This window comes from Dendropsophus ebraccatus, chromosome 8, assembly GCF_027789765.1.
Source record: "Dendropsophus ebraccatus isolate aDenEbr1 chromosome 8, aDenEbr1.pat, whole genome shotgun sequence".
Taxonomy (NCBI): Eukaryota; Metazoa; Chordata; class Amphibia; order Anura; family Hylidae; genus Dendropsophus; species Dendropsophus ebraccatus.
Window position 1 is genome coordinate 94,504,329 of NC_091461.1, and position 26,455 is coordinate 94,530,783.

The following is a 26,455-nucleotide window of genomic DNA, read 5'->3' on the forward strand; positions in this document are numbered from 1 at the left end:
TTTAGACATCCAGAGCAGTTAAATATGAGACAAAAACAGGGAAAGGGTGCAAGATAGGTTATACATGTATAGTAAACCTAAGGTGGTATTGGGAAGTGGGGATTGTTTAGAATATTGTTTTTGTTATCTGGATAACCCCTTTAAGTTAATATTTTCAACATACAATGGTCTTTCCTGGACCACTGTAACTTCAGTCTATACTAAACATACAATGTTACTAACAGTTCAACTCTACAGCACAGGTACAGTAAATGACTTAAAGGAGACCTGTTACCCTCCGTGACGGGGTGACAGGCTCCCAACTCCCTGTTACAGCCCCCTATACTCACCTGATCCCGCCGGGTCCCGCTTTTGGATCCGGTCGGGTCACGGAGATATCAGCTCCCGAAGCCCGGCGCGCGCGCTGACAGGAGAGTCCGATGCCCATAGAGAATGACGGAGCATCGGACTCCCCATTCATTCTCTAAGAGCGTCGGACTCTCCTGTCAGCGCGCGCACCGGGCTTCTGGAGCTGATATCTCCGTGACCCGACCGGATCCAATAGCGGGACCCAACGGGATCAGGTGAGTATAGGGGGCTGTAACGGGGGTCGGGAGTCTGTCACCCCGGCACGGGGGGTGACAGGTCCTCTTTAAAAAAACTCTTGTCAGAGCTATGGATCTCCTGCTCTTACTCAATAGCAGGGAATGACCCAGGAATGGGGGGGGGGGGAGTACCTGTTTACCAACACTTTTTTCTCAGATTTACAAAATTTATAATAATAAAAAACACTATGGTGAAAGTTATACTTCAAATGGAAACAGATGGTTTCACACAGTGCAACCAAAGTTGCAGGTAGGGGTATAAAGCGCCATACATACATACATTTTTTTTATCTGTTTTAGATCTGTGACCTGCTTGTGGCCTGAGCAATTAGCTTTTTAAATATGCAAATGAATGGAAAATTTCCCACAAGCTGGGTTCAACAGCCTTAAAGAGCATGCATGACCTAGATTTTCGTTTACTGATTAGACTCAGATACTAAAAAATTTTGTTTTCTGGCTTTTTCTTTTTATTTCACTCTTTGTACATTGTTATGGGGAGTAACATATTGTCTGAGCTGTTCTTAAAGGGGTTTTCCAGTGCCACCAAAACATGGCCACTTTCTTTCAGAGACAACACGGCTCTTGTCTCCAGTTCAGGTGCGGTTTGCAATTAAGCTCCATTCACTTCAATGGAACTGAGCAGCAAAAACCTGCGCAAGCTGGAGACAAGAGTGGGGCTGTCTCTGAAAGAAAGTGGCCATGTTTTTGTAGAGCTGGGTAACCCCTTTAACAGCATTCAGTGACAAGCTTTACAGCAAGACTCATGAACATAGATAACAATAGACAGACTCTGTCCCCTTTAAATAAATGTAAAACATCATTAAGCATGCTCTATGACCTTTGAAAAGGTCATTCCACAGACATCTGCTATTATCTTGTATTGATTCTATCTTTCTACTGGGGTCACATGTCGCTGCAATGCTGTACAGATCACTTTACAGCAGCTTCCTCTTATCACCACAGACACAACAGGAAGTCTCAGCTTAGTTTTAGCCCCAGTATTGAGAATGAAAACTGCAGGATTTCAGTATTATCTTATAATATAAGTAGAGAAAAGTAAAATTAGAAAAATTCCCACCAAAAATTCTTTAAAAAAACTTTTTTTTTTTTAAAGAATTTATTTTTCAACTTTTGCATAGAGAAGAACCAAAAAGAAGAAAAAAAACAAAGACCATATACATCCACAAGCTGGGAACAGAAACAAGTGGCATCGCAACAAAGACACTGGATCAATAGAGGAGCCATGCAGTTGAGCATCATTAGAACGAGCAGTCTATGTGTACAAGTCCATCTGGAACAGGCTGCCAGGAGGATGCTGTGTCCCAGCCAGTGGAAGAAGAACCATAGGACAAACAAACACACACCCATCCACACATTCATACTACCACGCACCCCCCTACCCCCAAGCATCATCCGCCCAGGCACTCAACCTGTCGTGGCGTCCAGCATCAACCAGTGTATCCATATTTTTTGAATTTCTGTGGGCATTTACGACTTTCATACAGTATTTGAAATAGGGGAACATAGGTGTTGACCAATTGAATCCACCTGCTCAGGGCAAGGGGCTCCGTGCTCTTCCATTCCATAACCACTATTTTTTTGGCACAGAAGAGGAGAAAACGAATAAACATCCTATAATACTTATTCTGTGTAATGTCGTTAATTAAGCCTAACAGGCACACTGCCGGGGTATAGACTGAGGGGAAGTCAAATTTGTCAGATAAAAAGCAGAGGACTGAACGCCAAAAGGGCTGAATCCTAGGGCACTCCCAGACGGCATGCATAAATGTTCCCACCGCTGCCTGGCACCTAAAGCAAGCGTCCGTAGATAACATTTTTTTGAGCCGTGCAGGGGTGTAATACGTTCTTTGCAGATACCTAAATTGGATGAGGCGGTCTCAGGCACTAACCACCGTGGGGTAATACGTGTGGATCACCTCCTTCCATCTTTCCTCTGAAAGAGACGGTATGTCCCCTACCCATTGGAGAAACGCCTTATGGAAAGGAGAACCTTCCTTTGGGTTCAGCAGTAAGTAACCCTGGGTCAGGGGCTTAGAGAGGTCGGTGGTGCCCAGGAGCTCCTCAGCAGGGGAGAATTTTTGTGGAACATTCAGGTTCCCAAACTGGGCTTTAATTGCATGGCGTAGCTGAAGGTAGTGGAAGAAGGCTGTACGGGGGATATCGTATTTGTCCCGTAACATATCAAAGGAATAAAACTCAAAATCAGGGGAAAAAAGGTGAGCTAGGTAACAGACACCATGCTTACCCCACAGCACCGCGCCCGGTAAGTTCAACAGATTTGGAAGACGTGGGTTAAGCCACAGGGGGGTTCTAGGGGAGGGTAGAGGGGAAGGAAGAAGCCTGTGCACCACCGACCAGACTCTGAGAACTGTACGGATGGGATTTAAAAAACATTTAACATAAAAACAATACTTGATTTTTTGATGACACATTCCCTTTAAGCGCCCAGCAAGTCTATGCTTTATACCAAGATTATCAAAATCGTGGCCCTCTAGCTATTGCTAAAGCTTTGGCTGTCCAGGCATGATGGGAATCATTGTGGAGTTAGCGTAGGGACCCATGTGAACCAGGAGACTGGCAAGTGGTACATGGGGCAATATGGTTTGATCAAATTATACACCAACATCCTGGCATTGGTTTTTGAACATAGCCTAGCGGCATTAGTATCAGCCATAGGTGTGATGTGCAGCCGCTCCTCTCTCTCCATGTTGCATGATGGGAATCATAGTTTTGCATTTCTGTACTTTTTGTACTATAATTAGTTACATCATGTTAAACCATCTGACAGATACCCGTTAGTGAGGGATCCATACAGGTCACCCTCCATCATAAGACTAACCCCTAGTATGTTCACATCTTGCCCACCTTAAGGGCATGATACTTAATTTTATTTTGAAGGACAATCTGAGTGTGAATGATACAGAAAATGATAATATGTTTTATTTCATTTACAGATGGGAACTATGGTTCTTTTGCCTTTTATTATAGTCATAAACATAGTTCAGACAAAGTTATCTGGCTATATCTTTTACTACGGGTGCCAATCCTTGGATTACATGATGGAATATTCTCCACAGGTAGTGTATGGATTTCAGAGCAAAACAATAAAAGAAACTACAAACCACAATCTAGATAACAAGTCCGCTGACAATATAATTTTCATGTAGGTCATTTAATACGCATTACTCACATGTGTGTCTGAGTAATATATTTTTAGACAATAAACTTTATTTTCTGCCAGGGTAGTATGTAATGAAGGATCTGGAGTCACTGGGGAATTTTCACAGCAGCTTTGAGTTAATAAGTCATCTCTCCTCCTACTGCAGGTACACCTACTAGCATGAGGCGTGCCTGCAGCAGGAGGAGAGATGACTTCTTGACTTTTGAGCTGCATGTTGTTCATTGCATATCGCATTAGCAGCAAGCAAACTTTTATATTAAAACATTTATTACTCACCTATCACATACATAAACAGAATGGGTATCGAATTGTGGTGACTGAGAGGCTGCATGGTGTTATGTGCAAAGCTATCACGTGTTGCAGTACAGTTGCAGGTAGCTTATCCCCACACACTTAATGTACACACTTAACACACGTAAATGTTCCCTTCGTAAATACCCCTTTTTGACACAATCAGAAGAAGTTCAAGAATAACTGCAGAATGTTAATTTTACTTTAAAAAATTCTTGTAAGATGCAGGTACTGTACAAAGTAAGGGTGAGTGCAAACTATGGAATTCCCGCGTATGACCCGCAGCGTATTCCGTCGCTCGTACCCCCACGCGGCGGCGCGCATCTCCGCCCATGCCATAGACACTATTCTCTGCACGGGCGGAATAGAATAATAAAATAGTGTCTATGGCACAGGCGGAGATGCGCGCCGCCGCGTGCGGGTACGAGCGACGAAATACGCCACGGGTTATACGCGGGAATTCCGTACTGTGCACACACCCTAAAGCCACAGTTTAATATAAAACAGTTCCTTGGTCACAAGGTAAGGTAGTGTGGGAGCTGGTCTGTTATGTAATTACCCTTTACGAAAGTTGGGATCACTGCTTTGGGCAGGAACAATGAGACTTTTGGCTTAGGTTAGAAGAGTCTCTTACTTGAGGTACTTTACAAAGTCAAACTGTAGTGACAGATTGGACTAGTAGAGGGGCACTGGCTAAACAGTACTGAACTCTGCTGGAGAGGGTCCTGACAACTTTGTTTAGGCTGTGGTTACTCAACAGACACCTAGTACTCACGGTAAAAGATCTGATCTTGCTGTGAAGAATATGTGGAGCAGCACATCCAGGAGTACTTTCCACCAGTACGACAACTGGTAGAAGCTGACCTTGGCGTTAACCAGAAACGCACTCTTTGAAAGCAGGTAGGCACTTCGGCAAGAAACGCAGCTTCTCCAACTCCTGGCAACATTTGATTCCCTGTGGAACGCAGGACTTAACTTGAGACTTGAAGACGATGAACAAGCAGGTGGCAGACAAGTATGTGCAAAAAAAATCTGGTACGCAATATACTCTTTGTAAGCCTACAGCATACTGTATGCTTGCAGAAAGTGAACAGAATGACTGTTCTGTTCTGCTTGTGACTACACCATTTACCTAACTCCAATTAATTATCGTGAGTGCAGGGAGAGAGAAATAGGCAGGACTGTGATGAACAGCAGTGAATTCTGGGAATTGTAGTACTGTGCTCTGCTGAACTGCTCAACAAGGAAGCAAAACCACAAAATACAGCACTAAAACCCCCCAAATAAATAGATTGTTGGTGGTTTTAGATCTGGGCAGACAATGCTACCTACTTATGCAGCATGTTTATGTTTTTCAAGTTTTTTTACCTGGCGTCAGAGTACCCCTTTAAGACCCAGAATAAAGACTAATAGGTAATAAAAATATTAATAATAATAATGGCATACATATCTGTAAATAGTGTGGTATAACTACAGTGATTAAATCAACCAAAAAATCTATGGACATAAATCATACTAATAACAATAGTAAAGGGCAATATTAATAAAGAACAATAAACAATGTAGATTCATAGAATTGGTGACAGATCACAGAGATGAGTGATGGCGTGGGGAAGTTCCAATTGTTCACTCAGCCAAATATTAAGCTGTACAATTGAGAACAGGAGACAATATTATTAGAGAACATAGGACAAGACCTTTGTGGAATAACAGGTTTTGCCATAAAGCCATAAAGACTATATGCGGTCATATTTGGTGGTATTGGTTGATATATCTTTGAGACCTTTTAAACCCACAGAGGCTATATACTTGGCAGCGAGGATTAGTTGGAGCCAGAGGGGTTCACGGTGAGAGTGTCTAAGAGGTTAATTTAAGGGGCCTGGGTCAAATAGTTTGGATAGTTATAGGAAATGTACCTTTTGGTACATTCGTTTCAAATTATTTCTATTTTAAAATATCAAGTCTTCCAGTACTTGTCAACTGCTGTATGTTCTGCAAGAAGTGGTGAATTTTTTCCAGTCTGACATGGTGCTCTCTGCTGCCACCTCTGTCCCTGACAGGAACTGTCCAGAGCAGGAGCAAATCCCCATAGAAAACCTATCCTGCTCTGGACAGTTCCTGACATGGACAGAGGTGGCAGCAGAGAGCACCATCTCAGACTGGAAAGAATACACCACTTCCTGCAGAACATACCGCAGCTGATAAGTACTGTAAGACTTGAGATTTTTTAAATAGAAGTAATTTACAAACCAATAACTATAATCATCATAGTGATTTTTTAATGCATTTTCTCATTCTAGACCCCTGCAAATGTGAATCTTGGTTTTGTACACCTGGACCCTCCTTCATATTCTGAAGCAACATTCAATGGACCAGCACCATTTCATCAGCCTCCATCCTTTCCTCCACCATATGCTTGTTCAGCATCAACTTCCTCACCTCATGTGTTTAGTGAAGGGGCGGATTATTCACAGCCACCGCCATACTCTGAATAAGGATTTTCAAGATTGCCGCCTATCAGTAGGCAATGGGGAGGGAAATACATACAAAGCAATTAAGGGGTATTCTCTTCTTGGAAAGTGATAAAACAATTTCTAGGATATGCCATCAATTGTTAACTTGTGAGGGTCTGACTGCCATGGAAAGCCGCTTTTTCCTTGCTCATACCTGCCTCATACGTAACCTGGCGTCATGGAAGCAATTGACTTCTCAAACAGCAAGAAACACCTGCAAAGCATTAAAAAGTCTTGTTTCTCTTTTGATATGTACATTTATCCAATTTTTTTACATTTACTATATAAAATAGCAATGTGGATTAAAGTATCATCTACTATATCCTAATCATAAGGACACATATTCTATAAAGAGAAGAATGCACATATAGTATGCCAGCGATGAACGCTCCACATTATTCTATATCTATAGCCTATTATAAAATCCAAACTTTGCCAGCTGTTTTGAAGGCTGCAGAGCTGTGTCCTTGGCTTACCCAGTCCCCTACATACCCCATGAGTTGCGCATGAATTTCCATAGTCGTTTTGCTCTGGCTACTTTGATATGTACATAGGGGACTCCTGTTGTGAAGGAGAAATGTCCACTTAAAAGGGTATTCCCATCAAAGCTTCAATATATAGGATAGGGGGTTTGAGCACTGTTTTCTATGGGGCCACCAAACACTAGAATTCAGTAATTACAACTTAGGCTGGGTTCACACTGCATTCTTCCAGTCTGTTTAATGTATACGTTTTATTTATTTTTTTTTAAAAAGGGATGCAATTGTGTGCTATCCATTCGGATCCATCTTTCCATTGGCTTCTATTATAAAAAGAAACGGATCAAAACAGATGTGTTTTTTGTTTTTGCTGGGGGTTTTTTGAGCGTATACAAAAACTTGAGTTTTTGTGTATAAGTAACCATTTAAAAACGCATATGTTCAATGGACTGCAAAAACAGTGTGAACCTAGCCTTATTCTGCAATACTCACAATCTAAATTCCAAATTCCCCTATCTGAACCCAGAAGAAACCCCACACAAACTCCTTTACAGATGTTGTCCTCGGTGGGATGTGAACCGAGGACCTTAGTACTGCAAGGCAATAGTGCTGACCCCTGAGCCCGCAGTGCATACACTTAATAATACATCATAATACTGTATAATAGTATGTCCATGGAGGGTGCCTCAGAAGAAAATAAATTCTTCCTGCTTCCAATGACCAGCAATGCAGCTTGGATTAATTCCAACCTTATGAATGTGCATATGATCTTTGATCAAGATTTCAACATATGGTCATTACTATTCAGTAACTTCCTCATTAACCTCATATTATGTAGTAAATTAGCACAATAATCCTTTTAGTATCTCTGTACTGGAGTGGGGCCATACACCCCATATAGCTGTCAGCTGACAAGCTTCTCTCCTGATCTCCCCAAACACATGACCGTCTAACACAGCTGAATTTTCACGTTTTCTCAACCGAGAGAGGTTGGCTCAGTCGCCCCTAGCAACCAATCAGATTCCACCTTTCATTTTCCAAAGAGTCTGTGAAGAATGAAAAGTGGAATCTGATTGGTTGCTAGTGGCAACTAAGACAATTTCACTTAACACCATGTTTGATAGATCTCTTCCTATATGTTGTATTTTTCCACTTCTTGGTGCACTACCATGTTCTGTAATCTGGAATTGCACTGTGATCTATGTAAGGGTATATTCGTCCCAATTTAAGGCACGTTAAGGTCAACCTTGGTGTATTGCAGTAGAATCAATCTTAACATGAACCAATCTCTTAGATTTTCTGGGTAGCGCTACTAGCAGCACCCAGAAGACAAGTTAAAACGCCGCCTTACCATGTGTTCTGTAAAAACTTTAGCTGCTAACTATTTTATTCTAGCTGGCTTCTAACTGGCCTCTTTTCCTATCAACCATCCTGCAGAGCACGGTGACAGGCAGAGAGTTGTGACTAGTCACAGTCCAGATGACTAGTTCCCACCTCCCTGCCTGTCTCACGCACCAAAATAGAATTCTTCAGCAGGTAAAGTTTCTACAGAAGACAGAACACATGGTAAGGCAGCGTTTTGGCTTGTCTTCCGGGCACTGCTAGTAGCGTTAACCGAAAAATTTGAGTGATTGGTTCACTTTAAGGTGGCCAAACACCTTCTATAACTTTATGTCTATTAGATCCTTTGGCCAACAGCTAGCTCTCCTGTCCTTGCCATTTCCAGCAGCTGACATAATGTGCATTAAAGGGATTATCCAGCGCTACAAAAACATGGCCACTTTTGCACCACTCTTGTCTCCAGTTCAGGTGCGGTTTGCAATTTAGCTCCATTTACTTCAATGGAACTAAGTTTCAAACCCCACCCAATCTGGAGACAAGAGTGGTGCAAAAGTGGCCATGTTTTTGTAGCACTGGATAACCCCTTTAAGATGATCACACTGCTACCCACTCCCCTCTCTGTGTCTATGAGACCTGGAGGGTCCAAGGAGTTGGATTTGGAGTCTGTCAAAGTCATGCGACACAGAGTTAGGAGTGAACACAGTAAACACTTACTTCGCCTGCCTAATACTCTTCATCATTTGCGGTCTGACCGACCAAAACTTATGATATGTCTCTGTGACAGGTATACTTTAAACAAAATACGGAGTTTTGCCATTTGTGGTCAATAGCTTTCCAAACTGTTCTTGCCCCTGTCGCCCTTTCTGCATGCAGCAATGGACACACATGAAAAAAATATGTCCCTATTCGCGTCAGACATGTAGCAACTATTTGCCAACAACAGGTCTGTACTAAGCAATTTTATTATGGCCTAGCAGCAAATAAGGTAGTAGAAGTGACCTTTGATTTGCTGACATACTTCAACAGAAGAGAACAGAATCAGACACCTAGAAAGAGATCAGCAGGTAAGAAAACTGTTCTTTCTATTTCTGAGGACTCGTCACCATAGACAGGGAGAATTTTTGGGATGGGATCCAAGAAAATATTTGATGATCAATGCTCTATGTGATCGGTAATATTAGAAATACAAAGGCACAGCTTAAAGGAAACCTGACAGCACAGGTGTGCATATAAAAGTGCAGACAGTTATGAGTTATGGGTTAACCAAGCAGTCTGCTAGTCTATATTTATTTTGTGTTCCATGATCTTTGTAAAATATGTCCTTTATTTGCCTGGGAAAGTGTCATGAAGGCGTGTCTATGACACCTGCTGGCACCTGCCTCCCTCTCCCACCACCCCGAGATTGACAGCCAGTACATCTTCGGTTATGTTAAGTTGGTGGGGAAGGTGGTGGGGAGGGGGATCATTGGGGTTGGGGGCTGGCGATGAGCTGCCACCATGCGGTTTCCTCTGTAATCAAACACGGGGGGGGGGGGGGGGTCCCTCATGGGAATTATAACTGTTTAGAGAGTAATGTCAACTATCAGATCTCCACAAAAAAACAACCCATATGCTATAGTTAGACTGCAAAAAGTCAGGGACTCCACAGTGCTACCCCAATGCACACCTTTAAATTAACATTAAACTCTAAAAACTTCTATGAAAAAATGGTAGTGAGGCGCATGGGCACACAAAACCACACAACGGGCACAGAAATCGATGCCTGTTCTAAAAAAGATTGACATTTCTGCCATGATCTACATCTGCTAGCAAATCAGGCACAGAGGACGCCTCTTCCCGCCTTGCCCTGCCCCCTGCCCGCACATAAAGTTAGCAGAGCATACAGCGGGAAAGGCGCAGATTTTTGCACTGATCTTTCCAATAATGTCAGATTGTGTCCCCGTGCTCTTGTGTTTCTAATTCTTATTCTTGTTTCTTATTAAGAACACTTACCTCCTAAACCCTATTAAGCCTTTTAAGATTTGTAAAGGTTTTGGTCGTGTCTCCCCTTTCTGTTCTTTCCTCATGACTGTACAGATTATATTATGCATTTATCAATGACATCCTTTTTAGTTTAATTCCAGGTTGTGCAGAGCATTCTGGTGATCTTACAATTGGCATTGTGCACTCTACTAGCATCATCCTTAGAACAGTATCACTATCTAACTGCATTGAGTGGAATGAACTACTGGGGATCATTATTTGAAACCAAACATTGCTTCCCTTAAGTACAATATATAGTATTTGACTGAGATTATTAACTTACATACTTACATAGAGTAGGAACTGCAATGGGTCACTTACTAGTCCCAAAACATCCCATGCTGGGTGGGACCGGGGGGGGGGGGGGGTCTGTTGATGAAATGGAGGGGGGGGGGGGGAAGTACTGTTGTGGTGTGCGCCCAAATAGGCGTTCGACCGGTCACTTGCCAGATGGTGATGTGTGACGCTACTACTGTTGTGGTTGGCCGGAATACAGCTCAACTTAAAGTTGTACTGTCGTGACGCCAGTGCCAGTGGGGCGCACAGGTATGGGAGCACACCTGCTTTTATTTTAGGGAGGCTGGCTATATCCTTTTCCCTGTGGTCAGTGACCTGCCGGCTATGAGTGGGTCCCTTGGGTACTTACCACGGTGATACGTTGTGACTGATCAGTACCGCTACCCACAGAAAAAGGAGGATGACCCAAGGATGTGGTATCTACTGTGTAGGTGCTGGAACAATAATCACTGAGTCCTGTTATCATAAATAAATCTTTTTTGTGAGAACACATTATACAATAGTCGATCATAGACTGTAGACATGACTAAACAGAATCTGTGCTGAGAGTCGTAGAATAGAAGAGCTGAACTGACTTGGTTGTGCGTTGAAAAGTAGAGTGAGCTGAGAACAGTAGAGAGGAGTTTGTGCTTTAAGTCCAGAACAGTGGAGAGGAGTTTGTACTGACAGTTCTAACCCAGGGTAGAAGTGTGCTCTGTCGGAACTTTAAAAGAAGAAGTAGAGTACTGAAGACTTGAAAGTAGAAGTATATTTGTGCTCGTGTTCCGACGGTTGTTGTCATGTACCACTTGTTGCCCTACAGTGTCGGGTGACCCGTCCTATGAGGGTGACACAAGCCCCAGACCTTATTACCTGAGTTGAGCAGAGTGGTAAGGATTTCCTGGTGACACCCGCACTGCGAGATAGAGTACGTAGACCTCTAGACCTCTTTGCTCTATTCCGATCTGCAGAGTCAGTCAGTGGGAGGAAGCAGAACATGGGTGAAACATTTCTGCTCTGCAGATAATCCCTTTAAAAACAGCTCAGGCAAGATGGCAGCCCCCATAAATAATTTACAAAATAAGTTAACAAGTTTTCTATAGTTTTCTTGGACTTTGAGAACATGGGCTACAGAAGCCAAGCAGCCGTGTCCCTGCTTTCTAATTGAGTATCCATTCAGCAAGGCTGGTAGCCCCAACAAGGTAATGATGCTTACAGTGTCAGAAGTAGAGGCAGATGGCGGAGGTGTTGGTGAGCGCTGGGGCACAGGTAGGTAAGTACATTAAAATTTTCTTTGGATTTTATAGAGCACTCATGAAGTAGAAAGGGTAAATAAGGAATATGACCTAAAGGTGACACAATGACATTTGTTCTTAGTTGAAGAATAATTAGGGAAATCTCTTTATTTCATAGGAGGAAAATATCAATAATGGATCTTCCTGGAACTCCCTCCTTTGGACCTCTCCCCATGACCCAACAACAACGGAATATTTTTCCTGTGGTTCCTAATGGAAACCAAGAATTCTATAGGTCAATTCTGAAGGCACAGCCAAAAATTTTGGGGGTAGGTAACAACATGCAGAAAACAAATTAAACTATTAATGACCATTTAACCAATCAAAGAATTTTCTGGTAGGTACCTTATTTTCTATATATCATTTGGTGTTCTGTTTTATAGTGTGTATGATACATTAAATTTACCTCATTCTAGAAACACAAAGAGCATTACAAGAAAGTTACAATAATGATGTTCTTAAGAATGCTGCAGCGTTTCCTACCATATAAGCTGCTCATTTGCCGCCCCAAAAATATAGTTTTATTCCTTCCCGTGCTGTATGCAAATCAGCGCTAACCAGGGCCGGGACAAGGAGTTTTGGTGCCCAAGGCAAATGGCGCCCCCCCCCCCCCCCCCCCCCCCCCCAAGTCACTGTTATCAGAATTGGCGCGGCACAGACAGTGTAAAACCCAGAAAGTGCCCCCACACTGTATTACGAGCCCCAGTACATTCGGTAGTTATCTTATAACATTCTCACCACCATACAGTGATTACATATTGCCTCTGGAGAAAACCAAAAGATATCACTAATGATACCATTGAATAATACCGCCAGACCATGACCACTATCACTACAACCCAGATAACAGAGTGCAGTTACATCCAGTTACTCTCAGGTGACGTCTTCTCTGATAAAAGTCTTTCACATTTTCTTTTTCTCTCCATCCAGCGTGGACCACCTTTAAGTCTTCTCCTGGCTGTGAATCCTCTCTCCAGAATCTGCCAGAGAAACATTTTAGGCTCCAGCACATACAGTAGTTAGGTCCCCTGTACCCCTATATGCCCCCATAGTTTTAAGGTGTCCCTGTGCCCCCACTTAATAATTAGGTATGCTCTGTGCCCCAGTATATTAGTAAGGTCCCTCTGTGCAGTCCCAATGTGTTATAGACCCCTGTGTGCTGTCCCCAGTAGTATATAGAGCCCCTGTGTGCTGCCCCCAGTTGTTTATATATCCCCTGTGCGCTCCCCCAGTTGTGTACATACATATCCCGTGTGCTCTCCAAGTTGTATATATATCCCCTGTGTGCTGCCCCCAGTAGTATATAGACACATGTGTGCTGCCTCCAGTAGTATATAGACCTCTGTGTGCTGCCTCCAGTAGTATATAAATCCCTGTGCTGCCCCAGTTATATATAGACCCCCTGTGTGCTGCCCCCAGTTGTAAATATATCCCCTGTGTGCTGCCCCCAGTTGTATATATTTTTGTGTCTATATATTTATGGATATACACACAGACACACACATCTCTGTATATATATATATATATATATATATATATATATATATATATACTCACACACCCACAGGTACATATTTATGTATACACACACATTTATGTACAGTATATACATACACACACACACAGGCACACTATTTTATGTACAGTATACACACAGGCACACACTTACATATACACACACAGAGGCACACACATTTATGTACAGTACAAACACACACAGGCACACACTTATGTACTGTATATATATTCACACACACACGTATCTATACACACCACACTCACACTCTTATGTATACACACACACACTCTCTTATGTATACACACCACACTCACACTCTTATGTATACACACACACACACACACACACACAAACAAACTCTCTCTTATGTATACACACACTCACACTCTTATCTACACACAGAGACACAAAACAGCTAGGTTGCTTGGACTTTCTGTCCTCACCATCCTGGGACTGTCATGGAGGGGCTGCTGCTGCTGATGCAGCAGAGATGAGCAGCTGACAGGAGAGGCAGGGGCAGATACTTCCTGGTCCCCCTGTGTGGTCTCTGCAGGCTGCTGTTCTACACCTCCTCCTCCCCCCTGGCCCGACAGCTGAGCAGCTCCCAGAGCCTGGAGGATGTGCAGCATGGGATGTGAGTAATGCTGCACATTCCCCCATGCTGGTGTCCTGGAGCAGGTCAGACGCCTCCTGGAAGTGGGAGCTCAGCCAGAGCAGTGTCCCGGCAGCTCCTGTATGCTGCTTCCGGGTTCGGCCTGGTGGCGCCCCCTGCTGTTTGGCGCCCTAGGCCATCGCCTACTCCTGCCTAATCTTTGTCCCGTCCCTGGCTCTAACTAGTCATGTGGGTGGCGTCTCTCCCTCAATAGCCATGGCTCCAGGGCTGTAATCACATCCCTCTGTGCTGTAATCTCACCTCTAAATGATGTAGCAGGCTTCTGGCCTGGGAATCACAGCCAGAGAGGCGGGATTAAAGCTTGGAAGTGATTAGACCTCAGGGAGCCGTGACTATTTCAGGGAGAGACGACACCCACATGACTAGTTAGCGCTGATTTGCATACAGCACAAAAGGAAGAAAAGTACATCTTCGGGGAGGCAGAGGCAACGGCAAATGAGCAGGCTATATGGTAGGAAATGCCGCAGCATTCTTTAGAACATCACTGTTGTAATTCGGAACCCTAAATTCTCAATATTGGTTACCTTTAAGCTCTTTAACATATATAAAGGTTTTGGCCATGTCTCCCCCTTCCCTTCTTTCCACCAGACTATACAGATTATTTTATGCCTTTATCAATGACATTCTTTATTGTTTTATTCCAGGTTGTGCAGAGCATTCTGGTGATCTTGCAATTGGCGTTGGGCGCTATACTTACATCATCCTTAGGAAACTATCAATTTCTAAATGCATTGAGCGGAATCAACTACTGGGGATCATTAATTGTAAGTAATGCTTCCGTTAACTACAATGGATAGAATTTGACTGAGATTATTAACTTAGATTTAAATTTTAGCATAGAGAAGGAACTGCAATGGGTCACATACTTGTCCCAAAATATCCCACATCCCTACTTATTGCTTTTCCTATGCTTACATGCCATTCACACACCTGTCATTCAAGTAACTTTTAGGATGCACTGTCCTGTGTGTTACAAGAGTAGCAGTGATAGTAAATGAATATTTTTTGAGTCTACATTAAATATTGAAGACTTAAAAAAAATGTAGTATATACACAAAAACACAGAAAAATGCAACAGCTCACCGCAATGGCAAGATACAGACCCACTACAGACATGAAAATAGTTAAAAGCAGCCCCCCCAGCTGCTAAAAAAATTCCCACAAAAATAATGCTCTTGGTTACCATTTGCAAATGGTGTAAACTACCGCACCATGTTACGGTGGCCTCATACCGGGGCAGTCCTACACTGTACTATGGCCTCTCCATGGTATGGAAAACGCCTATGCTCTGGGCAGGCAAGATCTGTCTTATACCGGCAAAAGTAATTACACTACCTGGGTGGGGTAGGTGGAGTGCAGGGGAGATGAAAGCTTGCAAAAATAGATGGTGGGTGTATCGGAAAGCGGCAATTTCGGCTTTGACATGATACTGGGGACAAGAAAAACAGAATAATAAAGAATCCCTTCTTTACATATTTTTTTTGGGGGGGAAGGGGGGGGGGTGTAGCGCCACAGTTCTCTTGTAATAACCTAAAAGTCACGTTAAAATAAGAAAACCTGGGATATAGTTAAAGTTGCGTAAAGAGCTATTCCAGACGGAGTTTTTTCGTTGTTTAATGTGTTGTTCCCACATGAAATGCAGACTCAGCCAGTCACAACCATGTGCTTTTTCCCTCTAGTATCTCTTCTCAGGAGCTATGTCTGTATTGGCAGAATTAAAACCAAGTCTCCTTCTGGTGAGTAAATATACAGTAGGTAATTATTAGGATTTATTTTACAAATATAGATCTATATAGATAACTATGTTTTCCTTCTTCTATTTGATTGGCCAGGTGAAGACTTTACTCGCTTCCAACGTTTTATGCTGTCTGATCTCATTTATAGAGTTTTGCCTAATCTGCAATGATATTAATGGTGTTAACAATTCGGACTATTGGTGGGACTGTTATTCAATACTTAAGGTAGGTAAAAAAAAATTGACTCAGAAATATAGAAAATGCCAATATCACTGAAGCCTTAAAACGAATGTAACATCAGGTACATTTGCTATCACATGACCCATGAACAGAACATGCGCCGGGGTGGGGAAGCCAGTGCCGCGGTCCGTTTTTTGAATGGCGGCCTGGTTCCCGTGTACGGCGCCGTTCTATTCATGGGTACCAGGTTGGGGGCTGAAGCACTGGAGTTGGGCCGGCCCACCCCCAGTGGGAGGAAACCCATAACCCTCTATGACGCTGCTCCATTGATTCTAAGGACATTTGATTGACAGGCAAAAAGAAATGTCAAGAAAATGACCCAGTGCAATCTGACTTAATTTTCCCATTTTAGGCCATGTTCACATGGCGTAAGAGACCGGCCGGGTCACGGAGTGGCTGGTCTCTGCAAAATCATCCTGGCCAGTACTGCAGTATCAGCCGGATGATCTTTCCCACTGCAGAGTTTTGATGCGGGCGCATCAGCGTGCCCCCGCATCAGAACTCCCCACAGTACACTATGAAGCAAGCGGCTGGAGCTATGAACCCTGGAGCGGCTGGACAGGGTTTCCTACGCCCGCCATTCACTGAATAGCGGCCGCAGAAAACTGACATGTCAGTTGTTTGCGGTGCCGCTAGGGCTCCCGACTCCGGCCGGGATCCCGTAGACACTCGGGCAACATATTTTTTCATATTTATACGGCCATTGTTGCAATCGGCAACAACGGCCGTATAAATACGAAAAAATACGTTGTGTGAACATAGCCTTAATGTGGGTTTATACAAAAACTGATCCACAGAGCACTTGCTCACCTGCTCTTTAGCCGTACTTAAGTGTTACGTGGTTAAATTCCAACAATGAGGAAGCAGGTTTACATTCACTACATGGCTATGTCCACACAACGTAAAAAAAGAAAAGGCCGATGTTGGTGCGGACGTCAAAATTATAATCATGGAAATTATTTTTGGATGTCTTTTACAAACAGCGGATATTATTTTTTATTTGTTCATGCAGTTTTTCTTTTTTCACTGTTTTTACTATTAAATTAAATGGCTTTTCAATTAAAGAGACACCCAAAGGTCAATTAGTAAAGCCAAACTAGAAGTATGATGCGGTCTGTGTGGATACTACCATGTGTATGCTATTTCTTTATTTCCATGGCGACAGCTTAGAATTATTCAGCTGTATTTGTGCAAATACTGCCAATTGACATTTTGCTTTAGTTTCTGTGACTATATACTAGAGATTAGCCAACCGCTTCGGCCAGTATTGGATCCGGTTCAGATTTTTCCAAATGTCCGAGTCCGGTCGGATTCAGGTTTTTGGAAGTCAGCTCCGAATTTTCTTTTTCCCTTGCTTTCTAAAATGCAGCCACCATTTTAGAAAGCAGAAGTGTTCCGGGCCGAAAAAGCGCTTTCCCATGATGCCCAGAACACATCCAATCAGCAGGGATCTTGCACTTGCCCACCCCCTGTGTGACGTCGGTATTGCTTTAAGAGGAGCGGTCACATGACCGCACCACGCAGTCTGCAGAGAGAGAGAGAAAGGAGCCTGTTACTGCACACAGCTCATCAGTGCCAAAACGCTGCTGCTGTACGTTGCTGTACTGACTACTGAGAAGATATTGTACAAAAACAAAGACCACAAGATTCTTAGGAAAGCGGAGAGGAGAAACATATAGTGATTGAGAGAGAAAAATAGAGAGGGCGAAAGATAGATAGATTAGGCATAGGAGAGCAAAGGGTGCACAGAAGAAAAATGTGCTCTACAGATATATAAGTACTATACTGTCACCCTTGTGAGAGTGTATATGACATAGGTGTTATCCTGAGGCACAAATATACCTTGTGCATTTGTGGAGAATAAAACTCTAAAAAAAGGCTCTACAGATATTTCAAGTATAATAGTTCGCTCCTTGTGAGAGTGTATATGACATACGTGTTATCCTAAGACACACATATACCTCATGCATTTGTGGAGAATAAAACTCTAAAAAAAAGGCTCTACAGATATTCCAAGTATAATAGTTGGCTCCTTGTGAGAGTATATGTGACATACGTATTCTCCTAAGACACAAATATACCTCGTGTCAGGGAGTCCTGGGGTCCGGGAAGATGGAAGTCTCTTGTCTAGACCCGCAACCCCTGTCCCTCCCTGCTTGCCCCCCTAGGCTAACCCCTAGGGCAGAAACTGGGCGACAGTCCCTAGCCTACCTAGGGATACGGGGAGGTAGACAGTACACACAGACAGGTATATACAAACAGGTCAGGCAGTCCGAGTCACGTCAAAATCCGAATCAGCAAACAAGGGGTAAACAGAGTCCGGTCCTAGGTCAAACTCAAGAGGTAACGCAGTACAGAGGATGAGGCAAATGTGAAGTCCAAGTCCAAGTGTCAAATAGCAAGCAGAACAATAAGATACACTGGTGTAGCTGGAGACCAAACATACACTGGCAACTACAAGGTGTAAATCACCAGCTTAAATGCCACCAGAGCTCCCGCCCCAGCCTCTGATAGGAGCAAGGAGTCTGACAGCAGCATAAGACACCAATAGCAGCCAGGGAGCCCTCCCAGTACTCAGACAGGAGCAAGCCTCAGGAGAATGCAACACCTGAAGGCTTAACCCCACGAGCACCAGAGAGGAGTCAGGAGAAAGGCATGAGACTGGACACAGACTGAACTCTAACACCACATGCATTTGTGGAGAATAAAACTCTAAAAAAGGGCTCTACAGATATTCCAAGAACAAGTCCTGCCTGTCCTCCATGTTGGCCACTGTTGCTCGTGCCTGGCCTCCATGTTGGCTACTGCTGCTCCTGTACTGGCCTCCATGTTGACTAATGCTGCTCCTGTACTGGCCTCAAATGACTATAGCTGGACCTCCACTGGCCTCCAATGACTACTGCTGCTCCTGTACTGCCTCAAATGACTATAGCTGGACCTCCACTGGCCTCCAATGACTACTGCTGCTCCTGTACTGCCTCAAATGACTATAGCTGGACCTCCACTGGCCTCCAATGACTACTGCTGCTCCTGTGCTGCCTCAAATGACTATTGCTGAATCTCCACTCGCCTCCAATGACTACTGCTGCTCCTGTGCTGCCTCAAATGACTATTGCTGAATCTCCACTCGCCTCCAATGACTACTGCTGCTCTTGTGCTGCCTCAAATGACTATTGCTGAATCTCCACTCGCCTCCAATGACTACTGCTGTTCCTTCACTGCATTTGTGACCTTTTTTCTGCATAGACCCTGTAATGGTGAGTTTCCTGCATAGACCCTGTAATGGTGAGTTTCCTGCATAGACCCTGTAATGGTGAATTTCCTGCATAGACCCTGTAATGGTGAATTTCCTGCATAGACCCTGTAATGGTGAATATTTAAGTCTAAAAAAAAAAAAATGACTCTGAGATATCGAAAAGATAATGATGTTACTGACATGTAGAGCCCTAAATTAAACAAAATACACTACCCCCGTATCATATAGATGCTTTAAACTATGAAATAAGAAGAAATCCTAAATTCGGTCGAACTGAACTTTTCAAAAAAATCCGGAAGTCCGGTCAGAACGAACTTTTGAAAAGTTTGCTCATCTCTACTATATACCCCCAAATAAAAAATCTGGTATGTTGTGGTTAGGATGGACCTTACAGGACACAGTTAATAATTCCATTAATTTCATTCACAGGTCGTTCGCATATCACTTACTTTTTTATTTATCGCCACTGTGGTGCAACTGAGCATATCAGGTTTCCTGGTGTGGATTAGCTGGAATTCACTGAAACATAACTCTGACTTTGCAGCCGAGGTAGGATAGATGAAACCTTATTATGTAACATGGATATTGGTTTTACCTTGTCTGTTGTCATGTATACTATTGTTTGCTAATTATTACAGATGAGTGAGCATGCTCAGTGGAGCATGGTGCTCGATTGAGCATTGGTGTGCGTGATCAAGCTCAATGCTAGGCCCAGCTCTTTGTGCTGCTTGGGTGCTCGGTTTACAAAAAGCTTGTTGAAATCTGATGAGCATAATGCACTTTCATAGCCTTAAACCCATGGGGGTTAAAAATATACTGACCGCTCTGGTCTTCTATCTACACTATCACCGCTCAGCCATTTAGCGGCTGCAGCAGTGTCCCGCTTCAGCAGCTGATTGGCTAAGAGAAGTCTCATGAAAAATGCTCGACTCAAGTAATGAACATGTGAGCATTTTAGTGCTCGATCAACTCTTATCAGTTATTATTATTTTAATGTACAATTTATCCTGGTGGATCGTAGACCCCTCTGTAAACAACATTTTGATAAACCTTAACAGTGTCTGTGCTAATCGGCTTCTTTATATCTCTGTTTAGCAAATTCATTTTTCTTATTTCGCTTAAGGGGATTTGTATGTTTGAGAAATTTTTTTATAGCTGCTTTTAATCCAAGATCTGTCCTGGGGTCCGTTCGACAGGTGATGCATTTATTGTCCTAAAAAACATTAGGAACGTCACGGGGCAGGGTTTTTTTCTACTCATCACCTGTCTGAACACTGCACAGGCACCTTAATGATCCAGCTCCTGTGCAGTGTTCAGACAGGTGATGATTTGGAAAAATCCTGCCTGGGGCATTCCTAATGGTGAAGAGGGCTAATTCACAAACACTCTAGGCCACGTCAATTTGACACAGGGCTGCAAATTTTTAAGTTGTTTTTTAGGACAATAACTGCATCACCTGCCGAACGGACCCCAGGACAGATCTTGGACTAAAAGGATAGAAAGACTCAGCTCACCGTGAATGGCTTGTGATATGGTGGTGAATATTCAGGCTGGAGCAGGTGTAGTAGAAGCGGGCCGCGCCCGGTAATAATAGTAATTATATTCCTTAAAATAAAGACTACACACTTTTTTGGAAGCTGTGGATCTTCTTCTCCTTCTACCATTAAAAGGAACTATCCAAAGGAAGGTACAAGTGGTTTGTGGGGGACAGATTGTGGGTACAGAGTTGCTGTAAATCCCGATAGGCTTAGTCATCATTAACAACTACACTGACACATGAAAGTAAAGAGAATCAAATCAAACAAATGAAAAAAAAAAATATTCCAATTTATAGAGGAAAGTATGACATTAGTAGATGGCAAAACTATGTGAGCCTTTAGGATCAGCAAATAATTTGAAGATGAAATTAGAGTCAGGTGTTTTTAATTAATGGGATGACAATCCGGTGTGAGATTGAAGAACAGGCATCAATTAAAGTCTGATCTTAACAACACACATAGATATAGAAATGTTTCATTCATTGTATGTACACAGGAGATTTCAGATTTCAGCACTTTAGAGAAAAACATGAGGGGAGAATTATCAAACTGGTGTAAAGTAGAATCGTCTTAGTTTCCCCTAGCAACCAACCAGATTCCACTTTTTATTCCTTGTAGATTCTTAGAAAAATGAAAGGTGGAATCTGATTGGTTGGTTAAATTTTTTTATAAATAAATAAAAACTCTTAGTTCAATCTTAAAAGGGAAATCTGTTTGAATCTCCTGCCATAATCTAAGCTTGTTTGTAAAGGGTCTCTATTACTGGAATTGGGCCATTTGCAGCACATTCTGACTCTGAAACTCCGCATTGCTTACTCCACTCTGTCTCCACTTCTTTGTCCTCCCCCTCCCTTCTGAGACAGAGGTCACATGATCTCTTTGTCTTCTGTTGCCAGGCAAGCTGTAACACCTCATCTGTAACCCCGCCCACCACTGATGTCACACAGTAATTACCTCGCCAAGAGCAGGGAAACAGCAGACTCTCCTGTATTATCTATCTAGTCTATCTATCTATTTATCTATCTATGGAGATAGATAGATAGATAGATAGATAGATAGATAGATAGATAGATAGATATCAAACTGGTGTAAAGTAGAATTGTCTTACAGATTACACTTTTCATTCCCCAAAGATTCTTTGAAAAATGAAAAGTGGAATCTGATTGGTTACTAGGGGCAACTAAGACAATTCTACTTTACACCAGTTTGATAAATCTCCCCCATAGTGTCTTTACTGTGCAAAGCAGAAGCAAATCAAGACAATGGTGGACAGATACTACAAGGGGCAAGGGGCAAGTAGCCAGTAGTTGGTTCTGACGGGCAATGCATGCTGGGAGATGTAGTTTCCGGCCGGCTGGGTGCTGCTATGTGAAACTGGGATCATTTGTAAATGTTTGAATCTGGGTCTAGGAACAGCGTAGACAAGTGGGAAAGGTGTCAAACAATCGGTGGGGGGATGCACCCATATGCTTTTTGTGCTTTTATTTTATTATAGGATCACTGGAGTTCCCCTTTAAGACATAAAAAAAGCTACACTACTCTAAAGAGCCATTTAGTGCTAGAAATATGACACTACCCTACAATGACACAGTGTTAACCTATGGTTAAAGATAAAGATCTTAAAGATAAGATAAAGATAGATTTAAGTTATCTTCTTCGCAACTTCCTCCTAGTGGCCAAGAAGATAACTAGAATCTATCTTTATCTTACTAGGCGATAGCACTTGAAATGCTGATGTACTGTATATTAGTTTGGTATATAGGTCAATGCAGCTGTTGAGATGTGACTATTTTTAAATGGTCTTCTTAAAGCTTTTGATGTCATTAAGACATGTGAAAAGTTATATTAAAGACTACTATAAGGATTTTTTTTCTTTTCTTGATTCAACTGGTATACAGATTTGTAAATTACTTCTATTCAAAACTCTCAATCCTTTGTGTACTTATCAGCTGCTGTGTGTCCTGCAGGAAGTTGAGTTTGCAATTCAGTTGGACACAGCGCTCTCTGCTGCCACCTCTGTCCGTGACAGAAACTGTCCAGACCAGTAGCAAATTTCTATAGAAAACCTCTCCTGAATTGGACAGTTCTTGCCATGGACATAAGTGGGAGCAGAGAGCACTGTGTCAGGCTGGGAATAATACACGACTTTCTGCAGGGCATACAGCAGCTGATAAGTGCCAGATTTTTAAATAGAAGAACTTTCTGCCACAACTTAGTCTGAAAAAGAAAAAAATTCTCCAGAGTACCCCTTTAACTTAAATAAAAGTTACTAATAAATAACTAATCTCACTTTTTTTTACCCTCACTATTTTTCACCAACTTTTATATGAATTCCCCTTTTTCTGCAGGTATCTGTTGTAAACAATGAATATAGATACGTCATGACTCCTTAATCTTCACATGCAACCAACAACAATACGAACGCACAAAAGGAGGAGAACACTGGCATTAACTTTATCCTCAGGACACTAAAACTGGGACACTTTTAATTAAAAATGTTTTATTGACGTCTTTGAAGACTAAGGAACTGGATCATCTAGATAACAAATTTACAATAAAAGAACTACAAGCAAGATTCAGGACAGAAGATACAAGCATTAGTACTTTTATTATCACTAAGATTCATTCACTTAAAAAGGATGTACCATCAGGTATATCCTCTTTAATCTGACCCACGGATCGAACGGCGCCGTCACGGGGAAGCTGGTGCATCGGTCTGTTTTTGGAATCGCGGCCCGGCTCCCGTGTACGGCGCCATTATACCCACGGGTTCCGGGCCTGTGCTGAAACACAGGAGGCGGTCCGGCCCGCCCCCAGTGGGAGGGGATTCCCTCCTCTCTATGACGCAGCTCCTTTAGAATCAATGGGTCAGATTAAAGAGGATGTACCTGATGGTACCTCCTCTTTAAAGGAGAAGTCCGGTGGCAAGGGCAGGGGGAAAATGGATTAGAAGTACTAACTTACCTCTCTCTAAGCCCGCTGTGAGCGACAGGACCGTCCGCGTGACCCCCAGTATCTGGGATCTCCTGAGCTGACATGTCATGACCCGGCTGATGGACTAGCCGTCATCACAACTCGGGGGAAAATGTCCCACAGCCGGCCGCACAGCTCACCGCAGGCACAGGGAGAGGTAAGTTAGTACATGTAATCAATTTACCCCCTGCCTGCTGCCAGCTTTTATAATCCACCGGATTTCTCCTTTAAAAAGTCTCTGTCACAATTTAAAAAAAAAAAAAATCAATAGGAGTTGTGGTCGCAAGTAACTTTGTAATATACTCAGGGCCGTATTAACAGCTGCTGCTGTCATAGGCACTAAACCTTAGGATGCACCATCTTCACTTACCAATTAGCATCATGATTCTCTAGTTTCTGAACATCATATTGATATCTGATCAGTCTTAGGCCGCGTTCCCACATTTACTGTACGACACCACATGCAGCCGAAATCAGACCCTCACGCCGTAACCAATAGCCGTATGGCCAATAACCCTGGTAACAGCACATGACTACTGAGGAAGAAATGGGAGCCTGGTTTCAGCCACATGCATTTCTCTACATGGAGAAACATTGTCTGAATCACATTTTTCATGGTCTTTAACTGCTTAAACAATTAAAAATTTCCACATTGGACCAATGATTAGAGCAGTCTGCACATTGTCTGAAGGAATTCTCACCACAGGATTGGTAGATTGGTAGGTAATAGCTCCAGGCGTCACATTTACCACCGCCACACCAGACCTGGCCAATACCGTCATACTGTGACTGAATGACCCCGCCACACCACACCTGAACAATACTGTCATACTGTGACTGGATAACACCGCCATACCAGACCTGACCAATACCACCATACTGTGACTGAATGACACCACCACACCACACCTGAACAATACTGTCATACTGTGACTGGATAACACTGCCATACCAGACCTGATCAATACCGTTATACTGTGACTGGATAACACTGCCACACCAGACCTGATCAATACCATCATACCAGACCTGATAACACTGCCACACCAGACCTGACCAATACCGTCATACTGTGACTGAATGACACCACCACACCACACCTGAACAATACTGTCATACTGTGACTGGATAACACCGCCATACCAGACCTGACCAATACCACCATACTGTGACTGGATAACATCGCTACACCAGACCTGACTAATACCGTCATACTGTGACTGGATAACACTGCCATACCAGACCTGACAATACCACCATACTGTGACTGAAAAACACTGCCACACCAGACGTCAACAACACCCCCATACTGTGACTGGATAACACCACTATACCAGACCTGACTAATACCCCCCACCCCCCCTTCAAAAAGACACCATATTTACTGGCAAGTCTGAACAGGAGGTGGGAGACTAAAAAAAAAAAAAGTTGTTTCCTTCCCTCTGCTTCCTGGTGCTGCCCCCCTGCAAGGTGCTGCCCTAGGCACCAGACCATGGGTGCCTAGTGGTAAATACGGCCCTGAATATACATGTTTAATTTTTTTCCACATTTTCTATGTTTGAATCAACCTTAAACATACAACCAATAGGTGTCTCCCTTTTTCTCAAACTGCAGTTCATGCTCCTTCTTTTCAAAAAAAGAGACTGAACCCAGGAAATGACCTGTGCAGTGCCAGACATGGCTTAGGTATGATAGCATTTTCAGGCCAGGTTCAGACTATGTAACTGTGCGGCTGTATTTGCGGCTGTAATTGTGCGGCGGTATTTTTGGTGGTTCATGCGTACGCTGGAAAGTATAGGATATACGGCTGCACAGTGCACACTATGTATGAATCTACGGCCCGATCGTAAACAGACCGGTAAAAAATTAACAAGACCATTGTTTGCGGCTGGACATGCGGCCGTGGATTGACAGGCGGTCCGTACGGAGTACTTCAAAAATAGCCGGCAATGATGCCGAATGCCGATGCCTCTAATAGTTAATATAATAAATTAATAAAACACATTTTCTTTGTAATAAAGTCCCTTTCGTTGGTCAATAATTTAATTCTAACGAATCCATCATTGTGCAATTAAATATACTGTTAAAATAAATAGATATATAAATAAATGTATATTTATATATATATTTATTTTTTGACAGTATATTTAATTGCACAATGATGGATTCGTTAGAATTAAATTATTGAACAACGAAACTGAATTTATTTCATCGAAAATGTTTTTTATTAATTAAATATTAATTAGTACAGGAAGCTCCATTAAGCCGTTAATTCATATTGCCGGCAAAAGAGCTTTCTGTACTAATCATCACTTTACTTTAATGAAAACATCAAATGTTTCTTCTAATTATGTTATCACAATAGCATTATTAGAAGAAACATTTAGAATTATATGTGCGCTCAGCTGATTGGCTGATCGGCTCAGCGCACATATAATTAGCGGGTCCGCAGCACAGTGACTTCATTGTGCTGCGGACCAGCGAAGAGACAACATCGGGGTGAGTATAGAGCTGTCC

General features: G+C 42.8%; 1 protein-coding gene across 4 annotated transcripts; it reads left to right on the plus strand.

The window, feature by feature from the left end:
• The first annotated feature begins 2,463 nt into the window (after positions 1-2,463).
• LOC138798747 (membrane-spanning 4-domains subfamily A member 4D-like) lies at positions 2,464-25,901 on the plus strand. Of its 4 annotated transcripts, XM_069979322.1 has the most exons (8): positions 2,464-2,613; positions 3,560-3,682; positions 12,122-12,272; positions 14,840-14,959; positions 15,875-15,931; positions 16,028-16,156; positions 19,857-19,976; positions 23,314-25,901. In XM_069979322.1, the coding sequence occupies exons 3-8, from the start codon at positions 12,138-12,140 to the stop codon at positions 23,356-23,358; spliced, it is 606 nt and encodes a 201-aa protein (XP_069835423.1). In that variant the 5' UTR covers positions 2,464-2,613; positions 3,560-3,682; positions 12,122-12,137; the 3' UTR covers positions 23,359-25,901. The 4 variants fall into 4 exon arrangements, with proteins under 4 accessions (XP_069835423.1, XP_069835421.1, XP_069835420.1 ...); XM_069979320.1 differs by lacking the exons at positions 2,464-2,613; positions 3,560-3,682 and adding an exon at positions 9,424-9,474; XM_069979319.1 differs by lacking the exons at positions 2,464-2,613; positions 3,560-3,682 and adding an exon at positions 9,508-9,581.
• The last annotated feature ends 554 nt before the right edge of the window (positions 25,902-26,455 follow it).

Excerpts from the sequence above, each read along its gene's own strand:
- LOC138798747 (XM_069979319.1), top strand. The coding sequence starts at position 9,559 with ATGATCAATGCTCTATGTGATCG. Across the intron at positions 9,582-12,121 it reads ATCAATGCTCTATGTGATCG|GAGGAAAATATCAATAATGG; the intron begins GTAATATTAGAA and ends TTTATTTCATAG. Across the intron at positions 12,273-14,839 it reads CACAGCCAAAAATTTTGGGG|GTTGTGCAGAGCATTCTGGT; the intron begins GTAGGTAACAAC and ends GTTTTATTCCAG.